Source organism: Cajanus cajan, chromosome 1 (assembly GCF_000230855.2).
Source record: "Cajanus cajan strain Asha chromosome 1, NIPB_CcT2T_4, whole genome shotgun sequence".
In the NCBI taxonomy this organism is placed as follows: domain Eukaryota; kingdom Viridiplantae; phylum Streptophyta; class Magnoliopsida; order Fabales; family Fabaceae; genus Cajanus; species Cajanus cajan.
The window spans coordinates 65,866,743-65,883,701 of record NC_138517.1 but is presented as its reverse complement, the minus strand read 5'-3'; the positions used below and the strand labels follow the sequence as shown (position 1 = coordinate 65,883,701).

The 16,959-nt window shown below is 33.6% G+C and overlaps 1 protein-coding gene across 4 annotated transcripts in view; it reads right to left on the bottom strand.

The window, feature by feature from the left end:
• Positions 1 to 16,485, bottom strand: part of LOC109791747 (serine carboxypeptidase-like 27) — a 28,235-nt gene extending 11,750 nt beyond the window's left edge. The window contains exons 1-8 of one of the 4 annotated variants that reach the window (XM_083061628.1): positions 15,944 to 16,484; positions 15,771 to 15,866; positions 14,858 to 14,950; positions 14,685 to 14,770; positions 14,303 to 14,563; positions 13,087 to 13,214; positions 12,899 to 13,000; positions 495 to 1,522 (exon numbers count right to left, since the gene is read on the bottom strand). In XM_083061628.1, coding sequence (XP_082917754.1) covers positions 1,456 to 1,522; positions 12,899 to 13,000; positions 13,087 to 13,214; positions 14,303 to 14,563; positions 14,685 to 14,770; positions 14,858 to 14,950; positions 15,771 to 15,866; positions 15,944 to 16,313 — 1,203 coding nt within the window. In that variant the 5' untranslated portion in view covers positions 16,314 to 16,484 and the 3' untranslated portion in view covers positions 495 to 1,455. Of the gene's footprint in view, positions 1 to 494; positions 1,542 to 12,898; positions 13,001 to 13,086; positions 13,215 to 14,302; positions 14,564 to 14,684; positions 14,771 to 14,857; positions 14,951 to 15,770; positions 15,867 to 15,943 lie in introns of those variants that run through there. The other 3 variants (XM_020351089.3, XM_083061624.1, XM_020351088.3) reach the window with 3 other exon arrangements.
• Positions 16,486 to 16,959: the final 474 nt, after the last annotated feature.

Sequence of the window (16,959 nt, the reverse complement as noted above, 5' to 3'; positions counted from 1 at the left end):
CCCCGAATATGTATCAATGTTATCACTTTAGTTTCATGATATTTTGAATTTTGGACTAATGTGATTATCAATTTTCACTTTCAAGAACATTTTATAATTTATTAATTTCATAGATTAATATGACAACGTGTTCCAAATTCAGGAATTAAGTTGGGTATTTACTCTTTATCAGTATTGGGAATACGCCTAAATATATTTAATTTAAAAAAGAAAGGATAAACTAGTTTTGGTAGGAATCAAATATTTATGTTTCAATTTAGATTAAAATTAACTCATTCACAAAGCATACACATGCAAAATAAGCTAATCAAAACAATATAACTCATAAGAACTTATAAACTACTCCTATTACACATTATGATATTCATATCTTCTTCTTGACTTAGTTTGTGTCCTTGGTCAGCTTCAATAATTCACTCAAAAATGCATACCAATGCACAAAATAAACCAATATGGCAACATCAAAATTCAAACCAGAGTAACCAAACACAATATAACCACAATTAAATTCATATTGCACTAGAATTAAAATTGTTCAAACCAAGATAAAACCAAATTCAAATGTTCAGAATTAAAATCATTACAACCAAATTGAAATTTTGAACTAGAAGTTTTAAAACTAAAATTAGAACTTCTAAAACTCCTAAACGCATCACTCCGAATCATCTTGCATTCCAAGTTGAGCCTTAATCCTTGCAATCTCATGATCAAGGTTATCAAACCGATCAAGAATACCAGAATAATATGACTCATGCTTCCTTGACATTTCCATCACAACATCAAGCTTGTTGATCATAATCTGTTCAAATGGAGAAAACGCTTTCGGTTTCGATTCTTGCTCTTGCACTGGTTCATGCTCCACATGTGGTGGCAATTCCTCATCATGAGATGGAACTTCATCTTCGTCCGTTGTCGGTTCTGGTGTTGGAGGAACATCACCTTTGAACACCCATTTATCTTCTTGCTTTAGCATCCCGATATGATGCAAAGAAGATTTTTCAATCTTGTTTGAAGCATGGAGAATTCTCTTTTTCTCCCCTTGAAGATCCACACCAGCTTTCTCAAAAATTCTAGATAGCAATAAAGCATAGGATATTGGACCATCCTCCTTTCTCCTAGCCTTCCAGATACAATCATTCACAACAGACACCCAATCTATTTTACCTTTTTCTTAATGACATGCATAAGCAAAATATCATCTCTAGGCATTTGAGCATGGTTATGAAGCCTAGGTTTAAGCATCCAAGCTATTATAAAAGAAATCAACTTAGAGTTTTTCTTAATATCTCCAGCCAAAAATTTGTTGTAATTTGTGGTCTCCAGGTTCCGTTGAAAATCTTGAAAGGTTGTCAGCTCTTCAAAGTCACCAAAATTTTCCTGTTCCACTAAGCCCAGCCACTGCTTTCAAAGTTGGTCCATCAAGCTCTATGAGCTTTCCTTTCACCACTGATTGCATTATTCCCTCATTGCTTGAGGCAAAACACAAGAACAACCTAATGAGCTCCGGGTAATACGGACCTTCCTGTTGAGATTAGGGGAGCCTGAGATTGATGAGATCACCTCTGAAGATTAAAAGTTTTGATGATAACAAATGTGTGGAACATACTGACCAAGGACATCAACAACTTAGAAGTCAAAAACAAAGTCAAAGGAAAATGTTATGTAATAGGGATAGCTTTTAGATTGCTTTGATTGAGTTTATCTTTTGTGTGTGCTTTGTGCATAAGCTAATCTGTGTCTAATCTGATTAGGAGTGTATGATGATGAGTTTAAAAGATTAAGAAGTTATTTTGAGACTTAAAATAAGAGTTTTGAAAACTAACTCAAAATAATCGATTATCATTAAATATAATCGATTATTCCAGCAACAGGCAAAAAAAGGATGCCTTGCTGCAATAATCGATTATTTGTGAAATAATCAATTATCCCAGAAATGACTCTCTGGAATAATCGATTATCCAGCAAAATAATTGATTAAATTATTCTTGGTTGATTTCCAGAAATCATGAAGAACAAAGTAATCGATTATTTTTTAAAATAATCGATTATCTGGTTCTGAAAATCTTATGAATAGTTTGACCATTTTGAAACTTCAGAACAGAGTTAGAATTCAGAATCAAAATTAGAAAAACATGTTTGTGAAGTCTTTGTGACATTCTTGGGAGTTTTCTTTGTGAAACCAAGAAGGAAAAACGTTTTTGAAAAGCTTTGAGAAAAGATCATCATCATCACATTCTTGAAAGGGAAGAGATTAAGATTTGCTTCTGAATTCCAGGTGAATTCGTTCCTTAATTCTTTGTGAATACTTGTAAATCTTGAGTAGGTTTCTCAAGCGGTAAGGAATTCTTGTAGTCGATTTCTACAAGGGGTGCTTTCTTGAGGTCAAGAAAGTGGTTATCTTGAATGTAGGAGTATATGCATGTGTGGTATGCTTGTAAACCTTCTTCATTAAGATAGTGGAACAAATCTTGATCAGGTTATGATTGAGGACTGGATGTAGGTCACATGTGGAGTGGCTGAACCAAGATAAAAGACTTGTGCTATCTTCTCTTACCTTTATCTTTTACTTTGTGTAACATCTTGATTGTATATTGAAAAGATTGTTCTTGATTAACATGTTTGCATGAGTAACATTGGTTTGAACTGAGTATTACATATTGTTCTATTGGTTAATCAAGAAAGCATATAGGATTCATTCTTCAATAACAAGTCTTTAAGAAACTTCATTGAAAATTCATTTTTTAGAAAAGTTTAATTGAAATAAAGATCCTAAATACTCTGAAAATTTTTAAAGTGTCATAGAATCCAATTCACCCCCCTCTTGGATTGAGCCATTCTTTTCTAACAATTGATATCTAGAGCAAGGTTCTTGAGAGTTATTCAAGATTTCAAAAATGGCCAATAGCAACCTACCCTATGGTGAGGGTGTGTCTATTCATAGACCTCATATTTTCAATGGTGAAAACTATGTCTACTGAAAAATTAGGATGGGAATTTTTATTGAAGCAATTGATATTGCTGTATGGAATGCAATTGAAAATGTATCCTATATCCCAATGACAAAAGATGATGATGAGAAGAGAGAAAAACATTGGAGTGAGTGGAGTGATGATGAAAGAAAAAGAGCCCAATATGACTATAGAGCCAAAAACATTATTACATCTGCATTGTCTATTGATGAATTCTTTAGAATATCACAATGCAAATCTGCTAGAGAAATGTGGGATACTTTGCAAGTCACTCATGAAGGAACAAGTGATGTAAAGAGATCTAGAAAGCATACTCTCATAAGAGAATATGAATTGTTTAGAATGAACAATGGTGAATCTATTTCTGACTTTCAAAAGAGATTTACACACTTGATAAATCACCTTGTTGACCTTGGCAGGAAATTTGAAAAAGAAGAGTTGAATCTAAAAGTGCTGCAATGCTTGGACAGATCATGACAAGCAAAGGTGACAGCCATAGAAGAATCAAAGGACTTGAACTCTTTGACCCTTGCTACTCTCTTTGGGAAGCTAAGAGAGCATGAGCAAAATCTGCACATATTTGAGAAAAATGAACATCACGACAAGAAGGGCAAAGGAGTGTCACTAAAGGCCTTGAAATCTGCCAAAGGCAAACAGGTGTGTGAAGAATCAGGCTCCGATGATTCCGAAACTGAGAACTTCAACTTGCTGGTAAAGAAGTTCAAAAAATTCTTGAAAAAAAGAAGAATTCCCCCTACAAGTTTAATAAAAAGACCAACAAGAAAGAGGAAGCAAGTACATCCTCCTATAATTTCTTTGAGTGTGGAAAACCGGGACATATAAAATCTTAGTGTCCAAACCTCTTGAAGAAGCAACAAGAGGAGAAGAAAATGAAGAAAAATTGCAAAGGGAAGAGAGCCTATATTGCTTGAGAAGATAATGACTCAAGCACAACAAGTGATGAATCTAAATTTGAAGAAAACAACTTGTGTTTGATGGCTGGAGCTGACCAAGACACAATTGTAAGTGACTCTGACCTTGAATCTAATCCGGACTATGATCAACTCCAAGAAGCTTTTATACAAATTCATAAAGAGGCTGTGAAATTAGGTGCCTTAAATTCAAAGCTTAAAAACAAGCTGAAATGGTTTGAAAATGCTTTAATTAAAGCTGAACAAGAGCTTGAGGATTTGAAACATGAGCATGAAAATCTTCAAACTATTTTCAACTTTAGTAAAACTCATTGTGAAACCTCCTCTTCCTCAAAAGATGTTTGTGAAAATTGCAAGACTTTTGAAAAAGAAAATGTTGATTTAAAAACCACTCTTGCAAAGTTCACAAATGAAAATGCAAATTTGAATATTCTTTTGGGAAAACAAAGAAACACTTTTGATAGGAGTGAACTTGGTTTTAATCATAGCATGAACATGCCATTCAAGTCAAAGAAAGAAGCTTTTAAGAAAAACCAAGATTTCAGAAAATTTAAAAGCAATTTCTCTAGACAAACAACTTGCTATTATTGTTGTAAAAGAGGTCACACAATAAGAAATTGCTACTCTAGGAAATATGGAGTTCCAAATGGAGAAATGGTTTGGATTGAAAAGAGCCAAAGGCTGAGAACTAACCTACAAGGACCCTTCACATGGGTACCTAAATTTTTTCTCTAAATCTTTGTTGTAGGAATGCTTGAGGGCCAAGAACTTACTATGGTATCTTGATAGTGGCTGCTCAAGGCACATGACTGGAGACCCTTCAAAATTCTCAAGTCTGAAGTTGAAGAATGAAGGGTATGTTACCTATGGTGACAACAAAAAAAGGAGAATCCTTGGTCATGGTAATATTGGTAACTCCTCTCAAACATTGATTGAGAATGTATTGCTTGTTGATGGGCTGAAACATAATTTGCTGAGTATAAGTCAATTAAGTGACAAAGGTTTTAAAATTGAATTTGATAATACATGTTGCTTGATATGTGATAAAAAGACAAAGGAAATCAGATTCATTGGAAAGAGAATTGACAACATATACATGCTTGACTTAGAACACTCAATAGCAATTTCTAATACTAAGTGTTTAATAACCAAAGAAGACAATATTTGGCTTTGGCATAGGAGAGCTGCACATATTCACATGGATCATTTAAATAAACTGAGTAGGAAGGAATTAGTGGTAGGATTACCTAAACTCAAGTTTAGTAAGGACAAACTATGTGATGCTTGTCAAAAGGGCAAGCAAGTGAAGGCTAGCTTTAAAAGCAAAAATCAGATTTCCACAACTAGACCTTTGCAATTGATTCACATGAATTTGTTTGGTCCTTCAAGAACCATGAGTCTAGGTGGAAACTACTACGGTTTAGTTATTGTAAATGACTACTCAAGATTCACATGGGTTATGTTTCTTGCAAATAAAAATGATGCTTTTAATGCCTTTAGAAAATTTGCCAAGCTTGTTCAAAATGAAAAGAATTCAAACATTACCTCTATAAGAAGTGACCATGGAGGTGAATTCCAAAACATTTTGTTCCGAAATTTCTGTGAGGAGCATGGTATAAATCATAATTTCTCAGCACCTAGGACACCTCAACAAAATGGGGTTGTTGAGAGGAAAAATGGGTCTCTTGAAGAACTAGCTAGGACTATGTTGAATGAGACAAAATTGCCAAAATATTTTTGGGCTGATGCTATTAACACAGTTTGTCATGTGTTAAACAAAGTTCTGATCCGGCCCATATTAAAGAAAACACTCTATGAAATCTACAATGGAAGGAAGCCCAATATTTCATACTTTAGAGTGTTTGGGTGTAAGTGCTTTGTGCTGAACAATGGGAAAGAGCAACTCGGAAAATTTGATGCAAAGGCTGATGAGGCAATCTTTTTAGGATATTCTACAAATAACAAAGTCTATAGAATCTATAACATGAGAACTCTAGTTATTGAAGAATCAGTCCATGTTGTATTTGATGAGACAAACAAACAAGAGACAAAGCAAACTGAAATAGAGGACTTGACTGATTTGCTTGATCAACCTCTATTGGAGAGTGAACCTAATGAAAAGCCTAAAGAAAGTGAATCACATGAAACCACTAAGGATACAAGTGAACAATTGCCTAAGGAATGGAAAAATTCTAGGGACTTATTAATGGATAATATAATTAGAAATATTGGTAAGGGAGTTTCAACTAAAAGTGCCATCAAGAATATTTGTAATACTATGGCTTTTGTGTCACAAGTTGAACCTAAGAGTATTGATGAAGCACTAAAAGATGAACGTTGATTAATGGCCATACAAGAGGAACTAAATCAGTTTGAAAGAAATGAAGTATGAGATTTAGTGTCATTACCAACTGATTATCCAATTATAGGAACCAAGTGGGTTTTTAGAAATAAGCTTGATGAATCAGGAATTATTATCAGAAATAAGGCAAGACTAATGGCTAAGGGGTATAATCAAGAAGAGGGAATTGATTATGATGAAACCTTTGCCCCTGTAGCAAGGATAGAAACCATTAGATTACTTCTTGCTTATTCCTCTATAATGAATTTCAAGCTTTATCAAATGGATGTGAAAAGTGTTTTTCTCAATAGGTTGATACAAGAGGAAGTGTATGTGGAGCAACCACCAGGTTTTGTGGATTTTAAAAATCCTAATCATGTGTACAAACCTAAAAATGCACTCTATGGCTTGAAGCAAGCTCCAAGATCATGGTATGACAGGTTGAGCAAATTTTTGATTGAGAATAACTATGTAAGAGGGAAAGTAGATAATACATTATTTGTGAAAAAGTTTAAAAAGGATACAATGTATGTTCAAATCTATGTGGATGATATTGTATTTGGATCTACCAATGTCTCTCTATGCAAAGAATTTGCTAAGACCATGCAAGGAGAATTTGAAATGTCAATGATGGGGGAACTTACATTCTTTTTGGGGTTGCAAATCAAACAAATGAGTAATGGAATTTTCATAAGTCAAAGCAAGTATTGCAATGAACTATTAAAAAAGTTTGGTATGGAAGGGTGTAAGGAGGCTGCCACACCAATATCCAACACTTGCAATCTTGACTTGGATGAGAAAGGCATAGCTGTTGATAACTCAAAGTATAGAGGTATCATTGGATCACTCTTATACTTGACAGCTAGTAGGCCTGATATAATGTTTGCTGTGTGCTTGTGTGCAAGATTTCAGGCTAATCCAAAAGAATCTCACATGAAATGTGTAAAGAGAATTCTTAAATATCTGAAAGGTACAACTAATGTAGGTTTGTGGTATCCAAAGGGAGTCTCACTAAGTCTGATAGGATACTCAAATTCAGACCATGCTAGGTGTAGACTAGATAGAAAAAGTACAAGTGGTACTTGTCACCTACTAGGTAGTGCACTTGTCTCATGGCATAGCAAAAAGACTTTCGAGTGGTTCAAGAGTGAGGGTTTTAGTTTTCCTCCTCTCTTGGAGCATCAAGAGCTTGGGAAGTTCTTGGAGTTGGAAGGTCCGTATTACCCGAAGCTCATTAGGCTGTTCTTGTGTTTTGCCTCAAGCAATGAGGGAATAATGCAATCAGTGGTGAAAGGAAAGTTCATAAAGCCTGATGGACCAACTTTGAAAGAAGTGGCTGGGCTTAGTGGAATAGGAAGTGTGAAGCCCTAACCCTTCAATTTTGGTGACTTTGAAGAGCTGACAACCTTTCGGGATTGTCAAAGGAACCCAGAGACCACAAATTACAACAAATTTCTGGCTGGAAGTATGAAGAAAAACTCTAGGTGTTTTTTTTATAATAGCTTGGATGCTTAAACCTAGGCTTCATAACCATGCTCAAATGCCTAGAGATGATATTTTTCTCATGCATGTTATTAAGAAAAAGGTTAAAATAGACTGGGTGTCTGTTGTGAATGATTGTATCTGGAAGGCTAGGAGAAAGGAGGATGGTCCAATACCCTATGCTTTATTGCTATCTAGAATTTTTGAGAAAGCTGGTGTGGATCTTCAAGGGGAGAAAAAGAGAATTCTCCATGCCTCAAACAAGATTGAAAAATCTTTTTTGCATCATATGGGGATGCTAAAGCAAGAAGATAAATGGGTGTTCAAAGGTGATGTTCCTCCAACACCAGAACCGGCAACGGACGAAGATGGAGTTCCATCTCATGATGAGGAACTGCCACCACAAGTGGAGCATGAACCAGTGCAAGAGCAAGAATCGGAACCGAAAGCGTTTTCTCCGTTTGAACAGATTATGATCAACAAGCTTGATGTTGTGATGGAAATGTCAAGGAAGCATGAGTCATATTATTCTGGTATTCTTGATCGGTTTGATAACCTTGATCATGAGATTGCAAGGATTAAGGCTCAACTTGGAATGCAAGATGATTCGGAGTGATGCGTTTAGGAGTTTTAGAAGTTCTAGTTTTAGTTTTAAAACTTCTAGTTCAAAATTTCAATTTGGTTGTAATGATTTTAATTTCTAAACATTTGAATTTGGTTTTATCTTGGTTTGAACAATTTTAATTCTAGTGCAATATGAATTTAATTGTGGTTATATTGTGTTTGGTTACTCTGGTTTGAATTTTGATGTTGCCATATTGGTTTATTTTGTGCATTGGTATGCATTTTTGAGTGAATTATTGTAGTTGATGTATCATGTGTAATCAATTGTGTTAATTGAAACAATGCCTATGGTGATAATGCTTGACTGATTTCTTGGTATTAAGTTAGTCTTGTGGCATTGATTTTGAGCAAATGACTCTTGTGCATATATCTATACATATGCAATCTGCAAAAATTGATTCTCCATATCTGGACATGTATATCTGTACCTATTTGTTTTTTATGTTGTCCAAATGGGGAGAAAGGTTTGAGTTTGTTTTGTAGGTGTCTAAATATGAACAAGGAATAAGCTACTCATATCTAGCAATATGAAAAGCTGGTTGGCAAAACATAGTGGTTTGTCATCATCAAAAAGGGAGAGATTGTTGATATTCATGGAGTAGTGAATCAACTAAGCTTTGACGTATGAGAGAGCATGAGAGTTTTGATGATAATAAAGGGTGGATTCTAAGAGTTGAAGCTGACTAAGGACACAAATTAAGTCAAGAAGAAGATATGAATATCATAATATGTAATAGGAGTAGTTAATAAGTTCTTATGAGTTGTGTTGTTTTGATTAGCTTATTTTGCATGTGTATGCTTTGTGCATGAGTTAATTTTAATCTAAATTGACTAAGAGTGAGTATGATGATGATTTTAAATACTTGAAAAGATTTTTGAAGTATAAAATTGAGTTTTTGAAAACTAACTCAAAATAATTGATTATCATTAAGTGTAATCAATTATTCCAACAACAAGTGGAAATGACCTTGTTGTAATAATCGATTATCTGTGAAATAATCAATTATTCTAGGAAGCACTCTCTGGAATAATCGATTATCCTGCAAAATAATCGATTATTCTATTCTTGAGTGATCTCTAGAAATCATGAAGAGCAACATAATCGATTATCCTTTAAAATAATTGATTATCTGGTTCTGAAATTTTTATAAATAGTTTTCACACTTTGAAACTTCAGAACAAAGATGAATTGAGAATCAACGAGAGAAAAACTATATTGTGGAGTCTTTGTGACCTTCTTGGAGTGTTTTCTTTGTGAAACCAAGAAGAAAAACATTTTTGAAATGCTTTGAAAGAGATCATCATCATCACTACATTCTTGGGAGAGGAAGATTAAGATTTGCTTTTGGAATTCACAGTCTGATTTGTTCAGCTTCCAGGTGAATTCATTCCTTTAATTCCATGTGTAAAGTGTAAGGGAAATCTCGAGTAGGTGTCTCAAGTGGTAAGGAATTCTTGTAGTAGGTTTCTACAAGAAGTGTTTTCTTGGGGGCAAGAAAGTGGTTATCTTGAATGTAGGAGTATATGCATGTGTGCTATGCTTGTAAAACTTCTTCATTGAGATAATGGAACAGATCTTGATCAGGTTATGATTGAGGACTAGATGTAGGTCACATGTGGAGTGGCTGAACCAAGATAAAATACTTATGCATTCTTCTCTCTCACTCTTATCTTTTACATTGAGAAAAATCTTGGTTGAGTGTTAAAGTAGCTGATCTTGATTAATATGTTTGTATGCATAACATTGTTTTAAACTGAATCAAAGTATTGCATATTAGTTGTTCTTAACATTGAACTTAATCAAGATTAATCAAGAGACCATATACGACTCATTCCCATTGGCAAGTCTTTCAAGGAACTTCTTTGAGAATTCATATTAAAAAAGTTTAAGTTGAAATAAAGATCCTTAGAACTCTGAAAATTTTTTAAGTGTCATAGAATCCAATTCACCCCCCTCTTGGATTGAGTCATTATTTTCTAACAATAATTGGATCAGAGAATGGGACAGGAAGAACCTGTTGAACAAAAAAATGGTTGTTTATGGAGGGTGAGAAAAATGGTGTGTCCTCAAAGAAGGTAACATCAGCAGACATATAATACTTTTTGGTAGTTGGAGAATAACATTTGTATCCTTTTTGAAGATGAGAATATCCCAGAAAAACACATTTGATAGCCTTTGTAGAAGTAATGGTGGGAGTACCAGTAAAGGGAAAAATAGGACCTGCGGAGGTCATTTTATTAACAAAGGAGAAAGAGAAGAAGATGAATAGTAGTCACGCTCCAAGCAGCCACCTAGAATAGTGAATTAAGGATTGGAACAAACTTAGAAGGAGTGGATGAGCACAACGGTGACAACACGACGGAGCTCCAACGAGCAGAAGGCGATGCGTGAACCACACGTGCGTGACTGGGCAGAAGTTTGGATCGACGCGTGAGAGCGCGTGGGATCTCCTCTGTCCCCAAAACCATCAGGGTTAGGTCACGCTCAACAAGGCGCGCAAAACCCTAAGGTCGCCAACAGACGACGGCGACGGATGACAAATAAGAAGGGACTGTAGAGCGGGATCGAACCTGCTCTGATACCAAGTTAAGATTTGAATTCTTGGCAAAAAATATGAGAGAGATCTCAACTGGTATATTATATATATATATATGAACAAAAGATACACTACTCAGAAGCTAGTTTCAGCCTAAGAAGTTGCACCTCTTTTTGACAGATAGAGCCAAAAGACAGCTTTTGAAAAGTTGAACAACATATACAAAACAATTGTTTTAACACAAGTGTTTCCATTCAAGACACATTGAAAAAATATGCAAGTCTCACAAGCAACAACAAGAAGCCAACATTGTTGAAAATCAATAAGAGAAAGATGAACAATTATTACAATGTCATGCTTTACAACCAACAAACCCACAAAAGTTTGGCGTATTGATAGTAGTTGTATAAACCATATGACTTATAACTGAGAGTTGAACAAAACTGATATTCACAACGGGGAATGAAGCACACATTGTAGTAAAAGGCATGTGAATTCATCAAAATATTGTAAGTGTTGCTCAGTTGTTGGAGAAAGTATACAAAGTTTTATTTGAAGATAACTGTGTGATTAGAGGTACAAACAACAAAGAAATGATCAATGTTTAGATGAAAGGGAAGAGCTTTGCTTTAGATAAAATAGACAAGTCAACTATAGATGATGAAGATACAAATGATGAGGACAAAGATGGATGTATTTTTAAGAAGCTTGATGTTCAAAATAAGAACAAAGATGATGAAAAATAACCTTAAAAAAAAGCTCTGTATTCTGAAATTCAAAAGTTGTCCCATTTAAGAAAGATTGTGATAACAAAAATAAAAGGAAGAAAAAAGGTAGATTGCAAAGTTGAAATTCAAATCGGTTGATAAAAACATCATAAAAGCGAAGTGGCCGACTCCAAAAGCGGAATAACGAGGTAGCGGATAGCGGGATACCGCCATTCTAATTTATATATATATATATATATATATATTAAATAATTTTTAATACATATAAATAATAATATACATATAAAAAAAAGAAACATAACCTAATTTATATATTAAATATTTTCAATAATAAAACTTTATAGTAGTTAAATAAAATAAAAAAATTAAGAAAACAAATATTTATGGTCTTATATAAAATTTATTATTACTTAAAATATTATCTAAATTATAATAACAATTAAAAATAAAGAGAAGTACTTATTATTGTCTGAAAAAATAAAGAAGTAAAAGGCCATTAACCAAACTAAAAGAGAAAATAAAACTTGGGTCCTTTTGGTCCAACTTTTCCAACCTTAATTTTTAACTACAACCCTTTTAACCCTAAGAGACTCATAAGTCACCGCCTACCTTTCCTCTTGGAAAAAAATGAGTTTGCATATGCTGGAAAAGAGAGAGCCGCCTCGGAGAAGACAGATTCGACACCTATGGGAGAAGGCAGATCTAAAGATATGTCGAAGAAGAAAAATGTGCAGAGATCTATTGGAGAAGAAGAAAAATCTATAGGAGATCTGCCAAAAAAAAGTAATTCGCCACCACACTTTGCTACTTTTGCGGCCACTCCAACCACTCCTTTAAAGCACTTCACAACAAGCTTTCCGTAGCGGCATGAAGCCGCTTCACTCTGATGCGCCGCGATAACGGCCACTACAACTGCTATTGACTACTATGAAAAATATTAAGTGAATGAAAGATGTTGAAAATATGCCTAAATATTATTAGTTTTAAAAGGAAAGGATAACTTAGTTTTGTTATGAATCCATTATTTAAGCTTCAAGATTTATTATTTTTATTATTTTAAGATTTATTTTTTTATTTTAAAAATAAGATAATATCAATATTTGATTATTATATATAATTTTTATCTATATAAAGAGCTTGTGAATAAAATTACATCATGCTCTTGACAAATATATTTTTATAAAATACAAATATAAAATACCCCATCATTCACATAATGCAAAATATATTCTCAATTTGCCAGCATTTAAAAACTGAAATCACCAGGGTTTACTAATCAGATTACCTGAATACCCATATCCTAAGACCAGCTTCAATAAGTTCTTGATATATTGGAAGCATAGATAGCGGAGAATCAGCCCAATAATCCTCAACCCCAACAATATCACTGTTAAGAAAACTCTTTCGAGTCAAGATTGAAAAAATCTAATAGTCTCATGAAAGCATCTCAAATATTCCATATAATCAATGTACCTGCATGTCTTCCATGAATAAGAAATGCCAGTCACATTGGCATGGAGTGCCTTCTGAACTTCTGGATTATTAAAATACAAGTCAGAGTACCTCTCAGTACAGGGATCATATGCTCGAGACATCCATGGCTAAGTTTTGCAAGAAAATAAAAATCAGAAGAGTATGCGTGGAGGCTGGAAGGAGGTGACCAAAATAGGAACAACTACTAGCACTACATTTTAACACTGAGATAAGTAATGAAAACCTCAAACATCTATATTCCTCAAGGCAGGTTGGCATTAACACCCAAATACTATGTTTCTTTAGTTTTAGTTACTATACGCCCACCAAAACTTGAGTTTTTTCATACAAAGACTAATTCCTAATTCCTAAATCCTAAATAAGTATCACCAAAAAAAGTCAAATGATTAATAAAATCAATTAAAAAACTATACACAACAATTTTTTTAATCGGTTTTGTAGGTTAAAAGGATGAGAAGATCAGCTGAAAAATTATAAAGCTTCAGAATTTCTAGTTAGAACTTGGAAGTCTAGGGGTATATACTAGCATATGCTACTTTCTTTTTAGCTCTATCTTTAACTTTTAGTTGTGTGTATACCATCCTTTGTAGGTTCTCTTGGGTGAAACAGTTTGTCTATCAGTGTGTAAGTGTGAATAAAGTCTAATGTTGAGTATGTTGAGTATCATATAAGAGAAAAAGACACATAAACCTGATGCATTAAGGTTTTGAATTAACATGTAGTGGTAGTGTTAAGCTTATTTATGTGGGTAACTCCGCCCCTCGTGTTTTCAACGCTGCCAATACTATTTACATCTCTAGAAATTCATCCCAACTAGGATTTTTGACTTGTAACAACATCCCAATACTCCAAAGGCTTCTCCTGTTAATTTTAGTTTCACAGATTCCACCAATACGACAATTTCAGAAGGTACCATCATTGATAGATGTTTCTCAAGTGGCACTAAAACCAACAAAAAGTTATTCTTTTGACTTGAGCCTATCCTTTTTTCCCATATCCATGACCCACGCCAACACTTGATCTGAGCTGACCACTTGAGCTGAGTTGAAATGGCTTAGAAACCAGTTTCAAGACAACATTTGCCATTAAAACTATATTGTTCAGATTCTCAACTACAATGGCATGCAAGGACTTGTATCTACTATCTAAGAGTCATGTTATTAAGAAAATTGAATATGTTGACATAAAAGCTTACGTAGCGACCCCCTAAGTTGTGTTTGAGTGATGCTGTATCATTGCATGTCTGTGTATAAATGCTATATGGATCAATGTTTCCTTGCTCCACTGTTGCAAGTTTGAGAGTTTCTAAGCATTGGTCTGATGGATGCTGAGAGGACCCGAAGTCACAGGCAATTCCCAGCATCCTATATGTGGCGTCTGAAATCAAACCGTGGACCCACCAGTACTCAAATGTACCAATGTAATCATGGTAATCATCAGTGACAGCATTCCCAACCTGAGTGATCACAGAAAAAAATCACACCCATTAGAAGATTTTCAACAAAGTTATCATAATTCATTAGCATAAATAAGGTCCAAAAGGCATGTACCATTGTTTCATGAAGTTACAAGCTTACCAGAAACCCCTTCAAATTTATATCTGGATCCTTGATTCCTTTATTTTTCTGGTTAACAATTTGAGCCAATTGAGGAACATAGTGACCTGAAATGAATTTGTAAAGTGTCGGAGAATCTAAGGCACTCAATTAATGGAAACGAAATCCAAAGGAAGGAAACTAGTTAGAAGGACCTGCATAACTTTCACCAGCAATGTAGAAATCCCTATGCTTATATTGAGGAAATCTTTCAAACCAATTCACAAGGAAAGTATATGCATCTTCAGCTGCAAATTCAGCCAGGACACACATAAGCAAGTCAAAATCATACAAACACCATTTCATCTGTTTTAATGAAGAAAAAAAAATGTTGTTTGTAAAATAAGCTAGTTATTTGGGACAATTATTAAATTTACAAACAGTTTTATTTTTCTTTCTAAAAAAGTTGTTCTCTTGAATATGAAAATTTGAAGGTCATGATTATTTTTCAGCAACATTTTCTCTTCTCAAGCTAATTTACTACTTAAAAGCTCATTTTTTGTTGTAATCAAACAAAATTAAATATCTCAAAATCAATAAGGAAGGATTTACTTATTCCAAGAGTAGGTCTTTCTAGGCTTACTCTACTCAATAACTCATTTTTGCATCAAATTACAACAATTCAAATGTTAAATTAAAATTTTTTAATGCATAAATCAAGTTTACAAATTTTTAAAAAAAATTAAAAATTATATGATACTTTATTATATAGATTTAAATCAAAGTATAAAATGTTTTCATGATTATCCACCAATTTGAGTAAATATAATGAAGTATCAAATAATTTTCAAAATTTTTAAAATTTACAGACTTATCTATCCATTAAGAATTTTTAATTTAACAGTTGGATAAAATTTGATATAGAACATGAGTTATTGAATAGAGTAAGTATACCAAAAATTACTTTTAGTAAGTACATCCTTCCTCATACTCAGATATACATATAATCAATTATTTAAATAATTTAATTTTCACAATTTTTTCAACACACATAATGGATGAAACAAACAAGCCAAAATGAATCAAATATGGATGAAACACACACCATAAATGCTGCAACCACATTACCTGTTCTTTGGTCACCTGCTGTATACAGATCTGATGTTGTGTTAGAATATGAAAAACCAACACCAGCAGGAGACTCAAGGAAGAGTAGATTTGCCACTACAGAACACAAAAGAAAGTAAAAATATGTTATTTAAAAAGACCAAAACACTTGTTTGGGTGTGAACTTCCCTTACAATTGTTCCAAGCATAAGGATTCAAGTAAAGTGAACTCCCATCAGGACTAACACGAAAAGGGCCGATTTCTTCAGCTGCTCCATAGGCAATAGAGGAGCATCCAGGGCCACCATTAAGCCACAACACCAGTGGCCTTGAACTTGGTCCATCAGTATCACTAGCTGGTGTCTCAACCAGCCAGTAAAACAATGCTCTCCCAGCTTGCTCATTAACAGTTACATAGCCAGAATACTGAGCAAATTTCACATTGTTTGGTTGTCCTGGCAGCTCGGTAACCCTATCCCTCTTTTGGTCCTCTATTGGGGAAGCTAAGCATATTCCCACAAAGATGGACAAAAGCAAAACAACATAGAATTGGGAATAACCCATGATTCTGATGAATAAAACATCCACGAAAGGCAAACAATACCCAGAAAAAGTTACTAGAATATTTCTGGCTTTCCTACCCTTTTAGATGCTTTACTTCAAAAACATAAGGAAAAAGGAAAAAGAAAACCACAGAATTGGACAATGATGACAGCAGCAATGGATATAGGAGGCAAGGTACGAACTCTTTAAGTCTAAAATATTAGTAATTGTTGAACAATAATTACGGTGTCCGCAGTTTTAACTCAATCACACGGATAATATAAGTAATTATCATAGTTAATTTTATAAGATTTATAAAATTAAATTAAATTTAAATATATTTTTAGTCGATCAAATGTATGATAAATTTATTTTTGATTCTTTAAATTTAAAATTAATTTTTTTTAATTTTGTAATTTTAAAAAAATTATTTTAGTCTTTGTATTTATTTTTTTAGAAAATTTGTCAAATATTGTTTTACAAAATATATCTACCGGTATTTCTATTAATAAAAATATAATATTAAATCTAATTAATATTTCATAATTATCTTAATTTATCATTTTCATATGTGTTATTGGTGACTTAAGCGACTAAAACAAGATTTTTAAAAATTACATGATTAAAAATATTTATTTAAATTTGAGTCACCAATAACACATATAAA